Source organism: Notothenia rossii, assembly GCF_949606895.1.
Source record: "Notothenia rossii genome assembly, chromosome: 7".
NCBI classification, from domain to species: domain Eukaryota; kingdom Metazoa; phylum Chordata; class Actinopteri; order Perciformes; family Nototheniidae; genus Notothenia; species Notothenia rossii.
The window spans coordinates 81,668,028-81,689,980 of NC_136905.1; the positions used below are offsets into that span (position 1 = coordinate 81,668,028).

At 40.9% G+C, this 21,953-nt stretch overlaps 2 protein-coding genes across 2 annotated transcripts; both read left to right on the forward strand.

Annotated features, from left to right (window-relative positions):
• Positions 1–1,999: 1,999 nt before the first annotated feature.
• LOC307047684 (thyroid receptor-interacting protein 11-like) lies at positions 2,000–7,365 on the forward strand. The gene is made up of 3 exons (XM_079694800.1): positions 2,000–2,308; positions 4,717–4,861; positions 6,104–7,365. The coding sequence occupies exons 1-3, from the start codon at positions 2,186–2,188 to the stop codon at positions 6,313–6,315; spliced, it is 480 nt and encodes a 159-aa protein (XP_079550926.1). The 5' UTR covers positions 2,000–2,185; the 3' UTR covers positions 6,316–7,365.
• A 250-nt stretch (positions 7,366–7,615) lies between these two features.
• Positions 7,616–21,355, forward strand: fbln5 (fibulin 5). The gene is made up of 11 exons (XM_079640693.1): positions 7,616–7,871; positions 7,970–8,024; positions 8,224–8,272; positions 8,789–9,070; positions 12,743–12,865; positions 13,646–13,762; positions 13,997–14,113; positions 15,048–15,170; positions 15,688–15,814; positions 16,561–16,756; positions 20,648–21,355. Exons 1-11 carry the CDS (start codon positions 7,828–7,830, stop codon positions 20,807–20,809), a joined length of 1,395 nt encoding a protein of 464 aa, XP_079496819.1. The 5' UTR covers positions 7,616–7,827; the 3' UTR covers positions 20,810–21,355.
• Positions 21,356–21,953: the final 598 nt, after the last annotated feature.

Consider the following 21,953-nt stretch of genomic DNA (forward strand, 5'->3'; position numbering starts at 1 on the left):
AGGCGGGACATCTCTTAAGCAGTTGACCAATCACAACAGTGCCGGCCAGCTAACCAATCAGAGCAGACTGGGCTCTGGTTTCAGACAGAGGGTGAAAAGAGGTGCTGCAGCACAGGCAGTGTGAGAAAGCTTTTTGAACATTAAAGCATGGACATCAGCAGGAGAGGACTCTTTAAAGTAGAGACACTACATACTGATATACACCTGAACATCAGCAGGAGAGGACTCTTTAAAGTAGAGACACTACATACTGATATACACCTGAACATCAGCAGGAGAGGACTCTTTAAAGTAGAGACACTACATACTGATATACACCAGAACATCAGCAGGAGAGGACTCTTTAAAGTAGAGACACTACATACTGATATACACCTGAACATCAGCAGGAGAGGACTCTTTAAAGTAGAGACAGTACATACTGATATACAACTGAACATCAGCAGGAGAGGACTCTTTAAAGTAGAGACACTACTACTGAAATACACCTGAACATCAGCAGGAGAGGACTCTTTAAAGTAGAGACAGTACATACTGATATACAACTGAACATCAGCAGGAGAGGACTCTTTAAAGTAGAGACACTACATACTGATATACACCTGAACATCAGCAGGAGAGGACTCTTTAAAGTAGAGACACTACATACTGATATACACCTGAACATCAGCAGGAGAGGACTCTTTAAAGTAGAGACACTACATACTGATATACACCTGAACATCAGCAGGAGAGGACTCTTTAAAGTAGAGACACTACATACTGATATACACCAGAACATCAGCAGGAGAGGACTCTTTAAAGTAGAGACACTACATACTGATATACACCTGAACATCAGCAGGAGAGGACTCTTTAAAGTAGAGACAGTACATACTGATATACAACTGAACATCAGCAGGAGAGGACTCTTTAAAGTAGAGACACTACTACTGAAATACACCTGAACATCAGCAGGAGAGGACTCTTTAAAGTAGAGACAGTACATACTGATATACAACTGAACATCAGCAGGAGAGGACTCTTTAAAGTAGAGACACTACATACTGATATACACCTGAACATCAGCAGGAGAGGACTCTTTAAAGTAGAGACACTACATACTGATATACACCTGAACATCAGCAGGAGAGGACTCTTTAAAGTAGAGACACTACATACTGATATGAATCTGAAAATGAGCACAGTAGGGCCCCTTTAATAAAAAATAAAAGCATAACAGCATGGGCAAACTAAAAGATAATGACAATAAAAGTAGGCAGGCTTACTGTTGCTAAAAGAGAGACTAATTGTCACTACATTTTACTTTTGAGCTGTGACTTTTAACTCAAGCAGATCTCTCGGTGCTCACAAACAGAAAGTGTTTCCCCATCCAGACCTCCTGCCCTGTGGGACTCCGGCCAGCGATTACCCAACACTGCTAAAGCAAAAACAGAGACACACAAATGCGATTACATCTCCTCAGAAGAGCCATATTAATTGTGTCGGAGGTCGTTCCATTTTATTTTCAAGCCCTCCCTCATGTCCTGTTATTTCTATTAAGATTTTTCCACTCTACTCATGTTTACCGCAGCCAAGTGTCCCACAAAAACAGACCATATTTCACATTCAGTGGATCTGCTGCGTTATGAAAGGAAGAAAGATTCTAAAAAAAAATTGAGGATAATAAATTCTGGAGTTTCCTTCTGTGTATGAGCTTAAGTATTTAGTGGGTACACAAAGTTAGTGTCCAGAAAGTGGCGGCAGACGGAAAGGAAATCAATTTAAAGGGAAATAATCTTACCGCCTCTTTGGAAACAGAAGAACAATGACAAAAAAAGCCTGAATGAACTTTATAAGACTGTAATGTTCACTTTTCATCAATTCATTCTGTATTTTTATGTACTTATTCATACATTTATAAGGTGTTTTATGACCATTTGGAGACTTTATTCCTTCTGAGATCATAAAAAGGATTTGTCTCAAATGTCTGCACCTGGATTTTCGGTTAGATTTAAGGGAATCGAATTCCTGAACAAAAAAAACTGTTCATCTAAAATAAGGATAGAGATATTGACTCGATGAATTAACATTATTTGGTGGATGCTTCGAACATCTCTGTCTGGTTTCTGCACGTTCCAGCACTGTCTGTTATTTGTTATGTTTGTGTGTAAGTGTTTAAATAGTCCTACACTTCTGTCTGCAGATGTTGGAGGACGACGATCGTCACGGTGTCACAGGATGGGTTTCTACCTGGCTCGGAGGAAGAGGAGCTCAGAGTGTCCCGAACACTCCTCAGAGACCCACCAGTGCACAGACCCTCAACTCGGTAAGAAAGAAACCAAACGTTAGGTTCACAAAGTTAGCATCATGCTAGATCCCTCCACAAATAGCAAATAACCACTGCTAAGCTAAAGGTAGCTAATGTTGGGCTATAAAGGAACTACAGCACGGTCACATGACTTCACGTCACCACCGCTAAGCTAAAAGGTGGCTAATGTTCAAATTTAAATACAAATTCATTTATAAAGCACATTTAAGAGCGATTTTTGGTTGGGCCAAAGTGCTGTACATGTGATAAATAGTACAATCACATAAAAACACATTACTACAATCACAATAAAAGACAATAAATTACAACAGATATATAAAAAACACAGGGAAAAGTCAGGAGTCGTGCTCCGCTCTGACTAAAAGGCCAGGGAGAAGAAGTGTGTTTTTAAGAGTAGATTAAAAAAAACCTAGGGTCTGGGCCGACCTCACATGGAGGGGCAGACTGTTCCAGAGCCTAGGGCCAGCTGCTGCGAAGGCTCGGTGCCCTCGGGTTTTGAGCCTGGTCTTGGGCACTATCAGCAGCAGCTGGTCAGCAGATCTTAAAAGTCTGGCTGGGGTGTAGCGCTGGAGGAGTTCGGCTATATAGGCCGGAGCCAGCCCATTTAGTGCTTTAAAAACAAATAAAAGGAGTTTAAAATCAATTCTGAACCGAATTGGAAGCCAGTGCAGTGAGGCCAGAATTGGGGTGATGTGGTCACGCTTTTTGTGGCCAGTCAGAAGACGTGCAGCTGCGTTCTACACTAGCTGCAGGCGTTTAATTGACGCCTGGTCCATACCCACGTACAGAGCGTTGCAGTAGTCCAACCTCGAATGTTGGGCTATAAAGGAACTACAGCACGGTCACATGACTTCACGTCACCACCACTAAGCTAAAGGTGGCTAATGTTGGGCTATAAAGGAACTGCAGCACGGTCACATGACTTCACGTCACCACCGCTAAGCTAAAGGTGGCTAATGTTGGGCTATAAAGGAACTACAGCACGGTCACATGACTTCACGTCACCACCACTAAGCTAAAGGTGGCTAATGTTGGGCTATAAAGGAACTACAGCACGGTCACATGACTTCACGTCACCACCGCTAAGCTAAAGGTAGCTAATGTTGGGCTATAAAGGAACTACAGCACGGTCACATGACTTCACGTCACCACCGCTAAGCTAAAGGTGGCTAATGTTGGGCTATAAAGGAACTACAGCACGGTCACATGACTTCACGTCACCACCGCTAAGCTAAAGGTGGCTAATGTTGGGCTATAAAGGAACTACAGCACGGTCACATGACTTCACGTCACCACTGCTAAGCTAAAGGTGGCTAATGTTGGACGTGATGACATTTAGTCGTCTCATTTAGACCCTTGTTAGCAACCGCCGTTTTTAAATCCACCAGTGGGGTATTTACTGACGTATTTTATGTCGTAGAACAAAACATTAAAGTGTGTTCAGCTTGTGTTAACCACAGACCTTATTTCAGTCCATCTATAGTTATGATGGTGCAAAATAATGTAAAATCACAATTACTTTTGAGGAGAGACCAACAAACCCGCCCCACCCAAAAGGCTGCAAAGCCCAGAGAAACGCTGTAATGGCTCGGACTGATTTATGTTGTATATTGGACAAACACCACACTTCCCAGGACTCTCTTTCAGCGAGTTATCACAGACCGGCTCCAGCATAACTTCCCTTCATTTATAGAGAAACAAAGCACTCGGGGTCTGTATGCTTTCACAAGGAAACGTCCAGAGTGAAAACAGGAGAAGAGATAATAATATGCACAAGGGGAAATATGTCTGTACCATTAATCTAAATCACCATTTTGACGTCACCATGAATTGGGAATATGGAAAAAACAAGTTGGTGCCACTAGATTTCATTTAACTGACAATTAACAAAAAATAATTGTTAATAAATACTTCTTTATTATTTTTGGTTCTGCCGAGTGATTTTTTTATGATTTTTTTTGTTGTTGATTTACATTCCTAATGTAGTGCCAGTTATCATGTACCTATCTTTATGATTTTATGAATGTAAATAGTTGTATTTATATTGTTTATTGTTAGTACTTGTTGATAACCAGACTTGCTCTACAATGTAAAAGTCTCATGGGGTTGATCCAGCTTTGCAAAGTGAGGAGATGTGGTTCCTCGGAGTAAAAAACATTCATTTTAAACGAAAAAAAAGGTGCATTTGAGTTACATCTCAGTTAATGTCAGTTTTTGCCAGGGTTGTTATCCCAATGCTCACCTCTGCGATACACCATAGTAGATTTTTTCTTCACCATTTCTTTCCCGGGAAGTTATTCTGAATCTAACTCTTCATTTTGGACTCCTTGTGTAAGATGTGAAGCAGAGTTGTGCTCCGTATTTCAGCAGCCCTTCACACTTTCCTCTCTTTGTTGTTCTTGCAGTCCTTCTCAGAGATGTTTGTAAAGTTCCTGGAGATCGAGTCATCGCCTTCGATGCCCGCACCAAAACTCCTCGTCCATGAAATCACGCCTCTGAGCGCGCCGCCTCCGAGGAGAACCAACAACGCAGCGTCAGGCTCCGCCGCAGGTAAACACTTTGGGAGTAACCGCCAACATTAAGACACTGCAGGAGAACGGGGCCAAATGTTGAACTAACAGATGAAACTTCCCCACTTCATTACTGACATTAACACAATACTTTTGTGTATTACATGTTTTCTGACATGTTATGTTTGAATATGTAAATGAGGTCTTAATTAATGTTAACTTTTGGTGAATTTAGGAGAAATCTACAGACACATGTGGATTTATTAGATTTTAACTAATCACTAGTCCAGGCGAAATAGCCCAAAACCTTAAAATTAACAGTGAATGCATCATATTAAACTTAATTTAAAGTGGACCTATCATGCTATATTTGAATAATATAGTGTAGGACCATACCTATATAAGGCATATTTATACTTTTTATTTTTCAAAATACCAAACAGATCATGCATTTTAGCCATTCCTCATTTCGCTCAATTTAACACTGTCTTTGCATCATGGGCTGATTCTGTGAGAACAGCACCATCTACAGGCCTGGCATATGTACTACAGCGTCTCCAGCGCTTTCCAACGGCAATGTCCGTGGCTGTCTCCTCCTGATTGGGGGAGTTGGCCCAATAGCCGTAGCGCCACTTCTGTGACGTCATAGAAGTGTTCAAATCTGGATCAGTCTGTATCAGATCCGTTGCAGCCCCTTTTTAAGAGATTTGGGAATGGAGGAAAATAGAGAGGGTTGTGTTTTCTGACACTTAGTGAGTTCCCTGGAACACCAGGGACACATATTCATGTATAAAAGATGTACAAAAGTGCATTTTGCATGATAGGTCCCCTTTAAATGTCTCCTCATAGGAGGTCACTACACTACAATAATAATAATAATACATGACGCTTATAAAGTGCTTTTCAAAAAACTCAGATGCATTGACAGAGAATAAAACAGAAAACGAAGAAAAATACACAAAGAGACAAACAAACAGAAAAGGGGAGGGGGGGGGTCAGAGGTTGAATGCAGTGTTGAACAGGTGGGTTTTGAGTGATTTTTTTTTTTAATGCATTGATGGTCACTACAGGTGAATAGGGTTAAACAAGTTTTCTGAAGTGTTATGTTTAGATATGCAAATGAGGCATTATTAAATGATTACTTAGTTAGCTAATTGTGCATGTTTTTATACTTATTCAGATATACTATCCACCAGTCTTTAAAACAAGACATGTCATTGAACGGAAAACAGCCCAAACTCTTGAAATGAACCACACATCATTTGTCCTCTCCTCCTCACAGGGGGTTCGTCGTACGGGAAGCGACCCGGCGAGATGAACCCGTTCCTGGCTCCGCGCTCCGCTGCCGTCCCCCTGCTGGCCGGCTCCAGCTCCGGGGGTCCTGGGGGTCACCTGCTAATGAAGCCCATCTCCGCCGCGCTGCCCACCTTCACCCCGGTGCCGGTGTCCGCAGAGAGCGGGGGGGCGGTGCTCAAAGACCTGTTAAAGCAGTGATACACACTTTAAACCATAACGAATACACTACACAGACTGAGTTACACTCACTGCTGCTCTTCTTTTACATATCCTGCAGAAATAAAGCTCATAGGCTTAGTAATCTCTTTTTTCTTTAAAGAGGGGACTGAAACTTAATGTCGTTTTTTTTTTTTAAGCAATTACCGCTCTATGCAATCTGTCTCAGCTTTATTTCAGTTAAAAATAAGCAATGAAAGGACGCGAGATGAGTGTTTGGATCATTCATACTTCAGAAAACAACATATTTGATTTTTATAGAAACTGTCCTCTTCATTATGAGTTACATTTAGATTTGTCTCCACTTGAGTGACCTTTAAAACTCACTGTGTGCAGCTCAATCCATCGAGACCAGAGGAAACGTCTCACGTCCTCCGAGTCGTTTTTATTCCTCTTTTCAGCAGCAAACTGCATCTGATCCAGGACTTTCCTAAAGCTCTGGCAGCAAAAGCCTGTGTGGAGATGTACGTGCTTCAGTGCATCTGTTAAACCCATGAAGACATTTCTTGCGAAGTCTTGTCTGTCGCAGACGGCCGGACTGTGATAGGCAAAGCGTTGTAATTACGTCTGCGGCCTGTGGTTGATCAGCTCATATGTTATTATAGTTATATGTAAAGGGGAGTGGCGTTTCTTTTCTTATTTATAGGCACTATAAAGGAAGTTTTGGGAGTTTTAAGTGCCTGCATTTTTGCTAATTGGTTGTATAATCAGGATTGTATATGGTTAATATAAATATATATATTTACAAAATGTAAAAAAATGCACATTTAAAAAAGTTTTACCTGACCAGAGCTGGCCAGCGCTGCTCTGCATTTTTGTAAAGACATTAATCAGAAGGGGAGCTTCTCCAGGTGTGCTGATGAAATGTAAAAACTGTAAATCCTCGCTTTAAAATAACTTTTGTAGACGTATAAAAAACATGGAAAATAAATTGTTGGATTACCTTGAACTTGGATTACCTTTAACAGGAGTTAGTACACTTGATTTAATCTGAGTTTCAAATCAAATAAAAGGAACTGCTGGGCAAATTTACTGCTGTGCGTGTTGTCTTTTTTTGTGCATTTCAACCAACCAGATGTGGCTACTACAGCATGCAGAGCCAGATGTGCAGTGTTGGGTTTGTATCTTTGGAAAACAGAAACCCACTGTGTATGCTTTCTGCCTGTTTCCCCCCCCCCCCCCCCCCCCCCCCCCAGCAGCAGCTCTGGAGGGGGGCGGGGGGGGCACTCCATGATTGAATCCAGCTGTTGTGTGTGTGTGCGCTCGGAGGGGGCCGGTCAATTTGCATTTTGCTAAATAATGAGCAGCAGAGAGCGGATCGCAGTCCATTTTGAAGAAGGCATTCCTGCAGATCTTCAGTCCATGCACCGGAGCTGCTGCCGTTCATGAGACCCCGGTGTCGGTTTTCGCGCATAGTTGGGGGGGTGGTGAGAGCATAAAGGGGATTTGGGGAGAATTTACGGGTCGTCAAACTCTTTTCCCCTTTGAGGAAGGATGCTTTATGAAAGACGTGGCTTCAGGTTTCGCTCCTCTGCAAGGTCAGTAAGCTTCTCTTTGCGTAACAGAGTTTGCTTTGTGTTTAAACCGAATTACTGCCTTCTCTGAGAAGAGTTACAAATACTTTCCCTCTTTGCAGGATGTTGGCAGCTCTGGTATTTATTCTGCTTTGTATCCAGCCTGGACACGGACAGGTAATGAACACCTTTCCTTCAGTGTGTTCCCATCTCATTCAGTTTAGACTACAGCCATGCTTATTGTCTGCAGATCTCCTCTTAATGTGGTTTTATTGACACAAGGAAACGGATTCAACTGTCACAGTATATAAAGATGAAAATACATGCAATGTAACAGATAGATTTTATGAATATTTATCTGGTCTTCTCTCCTCAGACCTGCACAGAAGGGTTTGCCTATGATCGCAGGTCGAGACAGTGCATAGGTGAGTACATTTAGCTACTTAATATGCAGAATAATATATATTATTAATAGTAATTGTACACACATTAATAGCAATATTAACATTGATGCATTCATGTGTTGTTCACTTTAATGTTGCAGCTGGTAGAGGTGGGACTTTTTACTAGCAGTTGTGTAAATCACCAATGTATCAATAAAGTTGTCTTAAAACTCTTTACATAAGATCAAACCCCATTAAGTAATGCATAATAAATCATTTATGTAAGTGTATGTTGTTGAGACAATATTTACCTCTGAATTGAAGTTGAGTAGAAGTATGAAGTCGCAGATATTAGTAAAATACCTCATAATCTTTCTTAAGTGCAGTGCTTGAGTAAATGTGCTGTCCTCCAGTGCTCTTTGCCTATCATTAAGAGCTTTATCTGCAGTAAAACCCCTCTGTGGTGAAGCAGAAAGCCCCCCCATCAGCTACAGATAGCAGTGAGTGAGTGAGGTGATGTGTGCAGGAATGGCTTCATCAGAGCTCTCTGTGTTCCAGATGTGGACGAGTGTCGCACCATGCCAGATGTTTGCCGCGGAGACATGCGCTGTGTGAACCAGAACGGAGGGTACCTGTGTCTCCCCAGGAATCTGTACAACCAGCCCTTCAGACCCGAGACCCCCGCCCTGCCGGAGCCCCTCTACCCTGAAACATCTCTGGGGTTTCCTGAGCCCTTCGTCCCCGACCAGGCCGGGTCTGTGGAGGCCAGCTACCCCAGAGTCAGGTCCACCGCGCAGTGCATTCTGGGATACGCTGCTGCAGAGCAGGGCTCCTGTCATGGTGAGAAACTTAACTCTTCTTTTGAAAACTACGTTACATTTACCTGACTTCTTTCTGTGGATTGATATGACTGCACATAGTCCCTTGGTCTGTTCTCCTCAGTAATGGTATTTTCTCTCCTTAAAAGGGAGCTTTTGTCTTTTGCAACATTCTTTTCTCCATAGCAACGGTCTGTTCTCCTTAGCAGCAGCCTGTTCTTTTTAGCAGTCTGTTCTCCTTACTAACGGTCTGTTTTCCTTAGCAACGGTCTATTCTCCTGTCAACGGTCTGTTCTCCTTAGCAACAGTCTGTTCTCCTTAGCAACAATCTTTTCTCCATAGCAACGGTCTGTTCTCCTTAGCAACGGTCTGTTCTCCTTAGCAACGGTCTATTCTCCTATCAACAGTCTGTTCTCCTTAGCAACGGTCTGTTCTCTTTAGCAACGGTCTGTTCTCCTCAGCAGTCCGTTCTCCTCAGCAACGGTCTATTCTCCTATCAACAGTCTGTTCTCCTTAGCAACAGTCTGTTCTCCTTAGCAACAGTCTATTCTCCTGTCAACGGTCTGTTCTCCTTAGCAGCAGGCTGTTGTCCTTAACAATGGTCTGTTAGTGAAAATTAACAACCTGTGAAATGTCCAAGTTGACCCATCAGAATGGAGTATTCAACAAAGCTGTGTAATAATATACAACATGACACAGAGATGTCGACTGACTCAGAAAACCGATGACTTCAGACCTGAATTTGGCTTAGAAGTTAATGCTGAGGTCTCTACATGATTTGCCACATTTGGACCTAAATGAGAAGTAGACCTAATGACTGGAATCACATTCTGATATCACATCGCAATGGGCTTCAAACTGTTAAATGAAACCAGCTGAGAAGTTTGCAGGGGAAATTCATCCCTGCTAACAACTGGCATGTGTCAAAGGACTGATTGTCTTCGGGGGGGGGTGCTAGTGTAGCCTCGCAGTGGCGAAACCGTGCTGCGCCACACTAATTGCGCCGCATAAGCGCATAGGTGCGCCACATTTTCGGCTCAGGTGAGGCCCCCTCCTCAAGGTGAGGCCCCACACAGTCTGCATGATCGGCCTGTAGGGAGGGACGGCCCTGGATGCACAAATGCACGGTGTCTTTTTCTGCAGCTGTGGATGTTTTCAGAAAGACATCTGCCACTTCCTGTTGTTAATCAGATCTTAAAGTTAAACTACATGCACGTTGATGACAAAGGGAAACATCATAGAGTCCAGAGATTTGTGTGTAAGTCATTAGATTATAGTTGAACTTTGTTTGGAATGCATGCATCCATCACATCTCACAGACAGATGTTTGATGCTCTCTGCAGCGCCACATCTGGGGGGCCTTCAGCGCCTCAAACTGACGAAACTTCTGATTATTTCTGTTGAATTTCACAACATATTTCAGCTGTCAGACACACAATAAGTATCTTCATTTCCCCCCCAGCTCGCGGAAAAACATCACAGTATCCAGCCGGGACAAGCTGTTGCCACCTTAAAGTCTTTTTGGGGTGTTTGGGATAAACCAGCCGTGACTGGGTGGAAACATGTACACATATAGCTCGGTTTTCATTTCCTTGGAGTCAAGCTCATGCACAAACATGGAGTGTTTCTCTGCTCGCAGCCTTGTTTGGGTAAACTACACTGTCAACGTGTCAAACATGAAGTCATGTGTTGCCAAATCTATGCCTGGAGAACAGGCCAGCCTCTGTGTGTGTGTGTGTGTGTGTGAGAGTGTTTGAGAGTGTGTGTGGTGATGTAATGGCTTGTTGATTGATGCTGCTGTGGGGCAGAAATTAGACAGACTGTGACTTCCCGTCTGAACTTGCAACAACCACAGCTTTGTGTTCCAGTTAATGGCACCACGCTCCATCAGTGTCAGTAATGCAGCCGTGTTCTGATAGTGCTAAAAACAAAAATTGAATTATGGTGTGTGTTAGTCTGAGCTGATTCCTGGATCTTTGAACCAGGTCTCTGTAGTTGTGTTGTATTTCTTTTTGATTTATAACGTCTTCTTGTGTCTTATTTTGGTGAATCTTTGACATAAAGACATATTTGGGACTCGTTTTGGATGTATAATGTCCTATTTGGATAATTGTGTGTCTCTGTAATCATTTTGCATACAGTATGTGTGTCCCTAACCGGTAGGACCCCTGTGCCCAGTAGCCGTCCATCCATTCCTACTGATACTAACTCTGCTTTTCAGGGTTTCATAAATTACTAAAAAGCATGTCCAGTAAGCTGCAGGCATGGAGAAAGTCCACGCAATCTGAGTCAAAAGTCTCCGACAGCCAGGCTCTCACCACCCTTTGTTAACATTTCAATACAGTATCACCTTCCAGTTTTTTTTGCTACAGATTAACGATTTCTCCGATTACACTCTGAATTCCTCACATAATTCATCATAACAGCCATCATAATATTTCCTTATGAGGATACGACCCACCCTGTGGATGGTTCTCAGACCATGAAGTCACCGATCTCTGCAGAAAAAAGCGTCGGGGGGGGAAGTAGGTGGGGGCCCCACTTAGTGTTTGGACAGGCAGCTGATAACATCTGTTGGGGGGGGCTGACCTTTGTGCCAACTTGGACCGCCGGCCCTTTTAAGGAGGGGGTGGGAGGGTTTGGATGAAAGTCTAGTTGCTAGCACTGTTAAACCCAGAAATGTTGAGTACCCCAACGTTTAATTTTAGAAATGTATAGTACGGGTCCCCAGCTCATAGAAACTACCGGATCATAACTTTACTAAACAATTATCATAAGCTACGTTCCAAAAAAGTGGCCATATTTGTAGTCTCAATGGTCAGGTTTTGACTACCATGAGCCGTGTTGCGAAAATTGGATATAGAGAGCACAAGATGACAATTATCACCTCTACTGTTGACAATGTTTTTTAAAATAGATAAACAATCTGTCCGTTCCTAATGATCCAGAGTCCCCTAAAACTTCAAGAAGGACCAGAAATGAATGAAAATCAGCCCACTACAAATATGGCCTGTTTCTGGTTAAATTAATTCACCATCCTCAATAACCTGCAAATGTGCAAATTGTCCAACATGTGCAAGTTAGCATCCGGCAGTTTCTATGCTTTACATTTCTAAACATAAAACTTTGTGGTACTCAACATTTCAGGGTTCACAGTAGGACTCTATGAGCTGGAAACAGACTATAAGTCGGACCCCGGCCAACAGCTACAGGGGCCCCGGCCTGCAGGCAGTTACCCTTCAGAAACTCTCTGAAGGGTCTTCATCCTTAGCCCATGTGTAGCGCGCACACACACACACACACACACACACACACACACACACACACACACACACACACACACACACACACACACACACACACACACACACACACACACACCCCTCAGTTCAGTCCTTATATAGAGTGTTTCATGAGCTGCCCACCAGCTTCGGGCTGACAGAGCCGATAAGCTTCAGAGGAGACGGATAAGATTTGTTTGAAGTGTTTTAAAATAAAAAAAGGTTATTTATACAGACAACTCCATTCCAGGTATAAGAAAAATGTGAGTGACCACTGAAGTTGCAAACTCTATAAATAACATAGTGTAATGATAAAACAACAGTGTAAAAACAGACGTATGCATTTCCACTAAGTTTGCATCTTGGTCATATGTTCCACAGTTTCTAACAACACCTCTCCCTCTCTGTTACAGACATTGACGAGTGTGAGACGAACACTCATCACTGCAACCCAACCCAGGTGTGCATCAACACAGAGGGGGGGTACACCTGCTCCTGCATTGAGGGATACTGGCTCATTGGGGGGCAGTGCCAGGGTGAGTAACAGCAGCATAACACTACTTATTTATATTGCATGTACTCCAGTCTCCAAAACGTGTTTAAAGAGTCCTCTCCTGCTGATGTTCAGGTGTATATCAGTACGTAGTGTCTCTACTTTAAAGAGTACTCTCCTGCTGAAGTTCAGGTGTATATCAGTATGTACTGTAGTGTCTCTACTTTAAAGAGTCCTCTCCTGCTGATGTTCAGGTGTATATCAGTATGTAGTGTCTCTACTTTAAAGAGTCCTCTCCTGCTGATGTTCAGGTGTATATCAGTGTGTAGTGTCTCTACTTTAAAGAGTCCTCTCCTGCTGATGTTCAGGTGTATATCAGTATGTAGTGTCTCTACTTTAAAGAGTCCTCTCCTGCTGATGTTCAGGTGTATATCAGTAGTGTCTCTACTTTAAAGAGTCCTCTCCTGCTGATGTTCAGGTGCAAAAGTGGTCCATTACGCTTTCGTATAAAAACTGAAAACAAATGAGACAGTCGCCAAGTGTGTACTTTTATCAAATACAACCTACACTACTAAAGCTTTAGGACAGCGCCCTCTTGTGGTGTGTACAGCTAAGTAGCTGAGCAGAGTTTTTACCTAATTAAATCATGAAGATAATCAAATAAATGTAAGCAAGATAGATTTGTATTATTTCCCAGTAAACACACTTACTCTATAAATATATCAACAACAACAGGATTTCCTGAATTGATATATACAATATATATATATATATATGTATATCTTGATTTATAACCAGTTTTTCTCTACTTCTGTTCGTCCAGATATTGATGAATGTCGCTATGGTTACTGCCAGCAGCTGTGTGCTAACGTCCCGGGCTCGTACTCCTGCTCCTGTAACACCGGATTCCTCCTGAACACCGACAGCAGGACCTGTCAAGGTACACACACACACACACACACACACACACACACACACACACACACACACACACACACACACACACACACACACACACACACACACACACACACACACACACACACACACACACACACACACACACACACACACCTCTCTCTCCTTTAGAAGTGGTTTTGATGGGGCTAGAAGTTGTTAGACCACCCTGTTATTAGATTTGGGCTTTTTATGAAATACTGTGTTGTCCCCGCAGATGTGGACGAGTGTGAGGAGGAGCCCTGCAGTCACGGCTGCTTGAACTCGTACGGATCCTTCATGTGTAACTGTGACGAGGGCTTTGAACTGGCCGTGGACGGAATTACCTGCAAAGGTGAGAACAGCTCCTTCTGATCTAATGGGGTTAAATCAGCTATTAGTGGGTTGTATTCAGAGGTGGGAGAAGTACTCAGATCTTGTACTTGAGTAAAAGTAGAAGTACTCAGATCTTGTACTTGAGTAAAAGTAGAAGTACTCAGATCTTGTACTTGAGTAAAAGTAGAAGTACTCAGATCTTGTACTTGAGTAAAAGTAGAAGTACTTAGATCTTGTAATTGAGTAAAAGTAGAAGTACTCAGATCTTCTACTTGAGTAAAAGTAGAAGTACTCAGGTCTTGTACTTGAGTAAAAGTAGAAGTACTCAGATCTTGTACTTGAGTAAAAGTAGAAATACTCAGATCTTGTACTTGAGTAAAAGTAGAAGTACTCAGATCTTGTTCTTGAGTAAAAGTAGAAGTACCAGAGTGTAGGAATACTCTGTTACAGTAAAAGTCCTGCATTCAAAATGTTCCTCAAGTAAAAGTAGGAAAGTATTCTCATCAAAATATAGTGAAAGTAGCGACAGTAAAAGTAGTCATTGTGCAGATTGGTCCATTTCAGAATAATATATATGATATGTTTTATAATGATTGATCATTAAAGTGTTCTCAAAGCTGGTAAAGGTGCAGCTAGTTTGAATGACTTTGTATACTGCAGGGTAGCTGGTGGATTTACTCCAGGTGGAACTAAAGTCTGATTTAACACTTGATTATATTTCACATCATTCATCCACGTCTGTAAAGTAACTAAAAGTATTAAATACATTTAGTGGAGTAGAAGTACACAGTAGCATGAAATGGAAATACTCAGGTAAAGTACCTCAAAGTTCTACTTAAGTCCAGTTCTTGATTAAATGCACTTCGTTACTTTACACCACTGTGTTGTTGATTGTCTCATACACTCTCCCAGTATTTCTCTGACTTCTCTGAATCTTCTTTGATTCCCTGCAGACCTGAATGAGTGCGAGTTCTCAGACTTTCTGTGTCAGCACAATTGTGCGAACACGCCCGGATCGTTCTACTGCCTCTGTCCGCCCGGATACTACGTGTTCGAGGACGGCAGGAGCTGTGAAGGTAAACGCACACAGGACAGAAGACATCCGAATATATCCTCAATAATTATGTCAATTAGCAGCAGTTTAAATGCAGTGTCGCTGTCGATGAATAGAACAATGAAGCATAAAGCCAGTCTTGTTGTGTGTTGTGAATTAAGAAACATTTAAATATAGGTTTATCCTGTTATCTTTGCTCCGAATATTTTTGAACTGTCAACTAAAATGTGTTTTTATTCGGTTCAGAATATTACATTTGCACCTGCAATGCTTAAATGAATGTATTTAATGAAAATAAAGCAAGAATTTAGACTCGTTAAACATATTTTTATTATTTTGACACCAGCTAATGTTAAAAATAATTGTCATAATTATCATGTGTTTACTTTTAGAATTATTTTTTGGGGTTAAATCGTTGGTACTTACTGTATTTTTGATACTTTAAAAAAAGTGTTTTCTCTGATGATGATGATGATGATGATGATGATGATGATTTAACTGATTTTGATCTGATTTTTGTCGTGTGTTTGATTTTAAAGATATCAATGAATGTGACACTGGTAACAACACCTGTACAACAGAACAAGTATGTTTCAATTTCCAGGGAGGCTACACATGCCTGGACCCTCTTCAGTGTCAGCCGCCCTACATTGAAGTCGGTGACAAGTGAGTATTTCATATCATTACATTTGATAAGATCAGTTTGTTTCATTACCCAGAGCGTCTATGTACACTTTGCAAGTCAGTAAACACCTAAAATGTACATATTCGTTCCATGAATCCCCATAACTGGACTTCTTTGACCCTTTTTAACGGTTCAATTCAGCATCTTTTTTGCTGTACTAAAACACCACTGCAATTATCTTAATATACATATTTTTCCCATAACGCATAACTACTTGTAACGTTTGTAAAATTGTATTCCTTTTTACTTTCTCGCACATTTTACCTTTATTTTTCAATGTTTGTATACACATCTGTATTTGTACTGTTTAATTTTTTTGTGTATTTGACCTTTTTATTTTTCAATTCCTTTGTTTGAATTTAATTTTTGCTTTTATTCTTTTGCACGTTTTTATTTTAAATAGCTATTTTTATATAAATATTTGAGTTGTATATTTAACTTCACCTATTTACTTTACCTTCTAATGTTTATTTAAATATTGTTTCTTTATTTCTGGGTTTATCTGACATTTTAATTCCTTTGTTTTAATTCATTTTTACACATTTTTTCATGTCCTTCTCATTTTTAAATAATTTTCTTTATTTTATGTTTTATTGCACATTTTATTTTAACCACCTATTTTTATATACATATTTTTATTAAATTGTATTTATTATTGTAGATAATTGAAAATGTACCTTCTTATGTTTGTGTTAATATGAATGTTTGTATCGTGTTCTCCCTGCAGTCAGTGCATGTGTTCTGCGGAGAACCCTGCCTGCAGAGACCAACCCTTCACTATTCTGTACCGACACATGGACCTCTCTCCGGGGCGCGCTGTGCCTGCAGATATCTTTCAGATGCAGGCCACCACGCGCTACCCCGGCGCCTTCTACATCTTCCAGATCAAGTCGGGCAACGACGGCCGCGAGTTCTACATGAGGGTGAGTACTGCAGAGACACAGAGAGATGGGGTTTATTCGGGGTGGGAATCACCAGGCTCCCCGCGATACGGTACCATCACGATACTTAAAGGTCCCCTATTATACTGTTTTCATCAATATATCACAGGTCTCAGATATATCCAGAACCTGTCTCTGATTGGCTCCAAACACCAAACAGATCATTGCAGCATTACCCATAATCCCCTCTGTTTCAGCCCTGTTTCCAAAGTAATGATTCTCTGTCTGTTACTTTAGATGAGAATAAGGAGCCCCTCCCCACGCCCCTCTGAGAGACATTTGGTTAAAAAGAACACAATGGTGCTCTAGGAGGAGATTCAGGTGATAAGGGGGGGGGGGGGGGGGGGGTTACCTTGGTTGCTGATTGGCTAATGGTTACACAAGCCAAAACATCGTTATGACATCATAAAGTGGCCAAAATCTGATCAGCTCATTTTCAGACAGGTTTTTATAGAAATGGATCAAAAAGAGAGAGAATCTTTGTTCCTGAAACTTTCAGAGTCTCTTTCTACAGAGGGGACACATGTTGATGTAGAAGAGACATGAAGAAGAGGGGACACATGTTGATGTAGAAGAGACATGAAGAAGAGGGGACACATGTTGACGTGTAGAAAAGACGTGTAAAAGTGGATTTGCATAATAGGTGACCTTTAAGCCGCGATTACGATTCTAGGATATGCTAAGTATTGCGATACGGTATATTGATTGATATCTTTGATTTAAACGCGACCGGCGCATTTCTGATTTCTTTCTCCGCTGACTCCCTCTTTGTTTTGACTTTAACTTCCTGCCAATCCCACTGACTTTACCCATGGCCACAACAAATGCTCAGCACCATCTAACCCAGGGGTTTCAAACTCAAAGACACAGTGGGCCAAAATAAAAAAATGGGTACTAGTGGAGGGCCGGACTGGTTCAATGTTTATTGCAGAACTTATTGAAATGAACTTATTGCACATATTAAACCTGGAACTAACAAAGCTTAAATGATTGCCTATAAAAACAACATTAAACATTAAATAATCAGTTGATTAATTTCTTATGGCTCTATCTGCAGCTTTTCCAGAGTCATTTCTTATGATTACATTTTCCCACAGGCCAACAACAGCTTCAACAAAACTATTTCCCTCAAAGAGAAACCAAACATGCCCTGTTGTCGTGAGAGACAAAGTGCAGAAGGAAACATCCATTAAACTCAGTGTGCTGCTCTGTGATGCTAGCTCAGATACTTGGCATCTCATCTTGGGTGCAAGGTCATCAATGTTTGGGCTCAGGCTCTGAGCTGAGGAGACCCTCAGGATGGAGTGAAGGTGTGCGTGCAATATACCGGCGGGCCAGATCTAATAGTAATTAGAAATTATCCTGCGGGCCGAAATTAAATCCACCAAGGGCCTGATTTGGCCCCCGGGCCTTGAGTTTGACACATGTGCTCTAGTGGATTGAAAAAAGCAATTGTTACCAAAAACTTTAATTTGGATTTGCAATATGAATAGTTTATAATAAAATATCGATACTTGGCGTCTGTGTATCAATAGAATATCACCACGCAGTCGCGATACTATGCTTTATCGATTATTTCCCCCACCCTTAGGTTTTATAAAGGAATAAAAACAGACTTCACGTCCTATAGAGTAAAACATGTTGCGTACATATACTGTACAGTTAAATCTATCATGTACATTAAAGGAACTTAATCAAGTAATCTGATGTTGTACTTTCTAAAATAGTAACACCACAGTGTAGAAATACTACTGTTATAATAAAAATCCTGTATTCAGAAGTATCAGAAAGTACTCAAATAGAAAGTAATCAAAATGCAGGCTTTTATCAGAATGATATATGATGTAATTGGATCATTATTGATGCATTCATGTGTTTAAAGTTAAAGGTCTGATCCATCTCTGACAAAAAAAAAACATGCAGGTTTTCATTTTTAAAAAGTTTCCTATTGTAAATTCGCAACAACAAACTGTATTTGTTTTCCTAAATTCAGTTTGGAGCACTTTGTTATACGTGTAAGTCTGAAAAACAGTAAATATGTATCTGTAACATCACGTGTTAACATGACAAAAGGCCTTTTGCTATAGTACGCGTATTGACATGTAAGAAAAGCATGTGTGAAAAAAAAACCAAATATGATGTCTAAATGATTGAGACATTTGAACGTTAATGTGTATCACCTGTACGTTCTCCTTTTATGCAAATCAACAACATCTCTGCTTTTTATAAGGGCTTATGAATCAGGTTATTACAAATATTGGTTGGGAAAATGAGTGTAAAGAAAGTGTAAAATATGAATCACCTGACTCTTCAGTGCATTGTGCTGCCAGTAGATGGAGCAATACGTGTGTTATATATTAGGGAGGTACAGATTTACTTAATAAATAAACACGTTTCTCTGTGGCATGAGACATTGAGTTTTTACATAGGAAATTACCCTTTATTGTACATTTCAACTGTCTGGGATATTCTGGAGGGAACCATTACAGACATCAATCTTTGGAGCCATACATACTGATATGCACCTGAACCTCAGCAGGAGAGAACTCTTTAAAGTAGAGATGCTACATACTGATATACACCTGAACATCAGCAGGAGAGGACTCTTTAAAGTAGAGACACTACATACTGATATACACCTGAACATCAGCAGGAGAGGACTCTTTAAAGTAGAGACACTACATACTGATATGAACCTTAACATCAGCAGGAGAGGACTCTTTAAAGTAGAGACACTACATACTGATATACACCTGAACATCAGCAGGAGAGGACTCTTTAAAGTAGAGACACTACATACTGATATACACCTGAACATCAGCAGGAGAGGGCTCTTTAAAGTAGAGACACTACATACTGATATACACCTGAACATCAGCAGGAGAGGACTCTTTAAAGTAGAGACACCACATACTGATATACACCTGAACATCAGCAGGAGAGGACTCTTTAAAGTAGAGACACTACATACTGATATACACCTGAACATCAGCAGGAGAGGACTCTTTAAAGTAGAGACACTACATACTGATATACACCTGAACATCAGCAGGAGAGGACTCTTTAAAGTAGAGACACTACACACTGATATACACCTGAACATCAGCAGGAGAGGACTCTTTAAAGTAGAGACACTAAATACTGATATACACATGAACATCAGCAGGAGAGGACTCTTTAAAATAGAGACACTACATACTGATATACACCTGAACATCAGCAGGAGAGGACTCTTTAAAGTAGAGACACTACATACTGATATACACCTGAACATCAGCAGGAGAGAACTCTTTAAAGTAGAGACACTACATACTGATATACACCTGAACATCAGCAGGAGAGGACTCTTTAAAGTAGAGACACTACATACTGATATACACCTGAACATCAGCAGGAGAGGACTCTTTAAAGTAGAGACACTACATACTGATATACACCTGAACATCAGCAGGAGAGGACTCTTTAAAGTAGAGACACTACATACTGATATACACCTGAACATCAGCAGGAGAGGACTCTTTAAAGTAGAGACACTACATACTGATATACACCTGAACATCAGCAGGAGAGGACTCTTTAAAGTAGAGACACTAGATACTGATATACACCTGAACATCAGCAGGAGAGGACTCTTTAAAGTAGAGACACTACATACTGATATACACCTGAATATTTGCATAAAGGGGACTCTTTAAACAGACCTTGTCCTGACCTTTTGCTCTTCATGGAAATCATATTAACTTTCCCTGACTTTGTGCTTGTGTTTGCTCGTCGTATACATGATAAGAAAAGTCCCCGACGCCTCCTGCAGCTGTCACATCGGCTTCCTGTGCCTTCCTCACATTCTTCTCCTTTCTTTTCTTTATTCTGCAGCAAACCAGTAACGTGAGCGCCACGCTGGTTCTGTCCCGGCCCATCTCGGGTCCTCGGGAGGTGGTTCTGGACCTGGAGATGGTCACGGTGAACAACGTCATCAACTTCAGAGGCAGCTCCATCATTCGCGTGACGATATTTGTCGCGGAGCACAAGTTCTGAGCGTCTCAAAGTGAACTCCCTCTGAGAATCAGCTGATGTAATGGTTTGTTTGAGACAGCGTCACCTTTTTAAAAAAAAATCATTATGTCATCGTTGTCCGATAAAGTCTCAGCCAAGATCAGCTGATGGGAAAGCCTCTCTGGTTTAATGGACTCTGAGTTTGTATTGCTGCCATATGGACTTCTGAACAGAGGGATGTTTATGGTGTACAATTTCTGACATATTATATTTGGAAAATGACCCAAAAATGATGGAAGTTACCCTCACTAGTACTTGCACCCCCCCTCCCCCCCCCCCCCCCCAGTTGTCTGTGAATGTTCATCTCTTCAGATTAGCTGTGAAATTGCTTTTTTTATGCTTAAATTGAAAAGCTGTCGTTGCATCCTGAGAATCATAACATTGTTTTTTTTATGAGATTTTGATATCTGAGCTGAAGTGTAATTGTGCATTTTGCAGTGGCAATGTTTGAAATGATGTTACAGCCAGGCATTAATTGAATTATTGATCACAGTTTTTTTTAGAACAATAAATGTCTTCACCACACAATTGTCGCTGGCATCAGCCCACTGAACTTGTGACCTTATTTTGGGATTAAATGTCCTATTTTATCACAAAAATGTATGGGAAACGCATATTGGGGATTATATTGAATGAGGATGAATGGAAAAACATTTTAATTATATCGGCAAATGTTGTTTTTGCTCTTTGAACACAAAACTAAATGTGGCATTTTTTGAATTAGCATATTCGAAGGGTGCTACACAAAATAGGTTTGATTTGGGTGCACAATAACAACCAATATTTACATTTGCATTACAAAAGTATGTCTAATGCATAGGTTTGCAGACATTTTGAATCTAGTGAAAATGTGGGATTATGGTGTAAAATGTATATACAATTATGGGTCAAAATCAGATCAAATTTGGGTTGTCTGGGCACATAGTAACGCATATTAAAAGCACATTTTGGAGCACTATTGTTTTCCTTTTGCAATTAAAAAAAACAAACATTCATTGTGTTTTTACAATTTCTAAGAAAATGTGGGGGAGGGGCTTGGTTTTAGCCAATTTAGGGGATTTCGACCAACCTTTTTGGAGGACTATACCATATCTTGAGTATTTGTGAGCTGTGTAACCAATGCTAG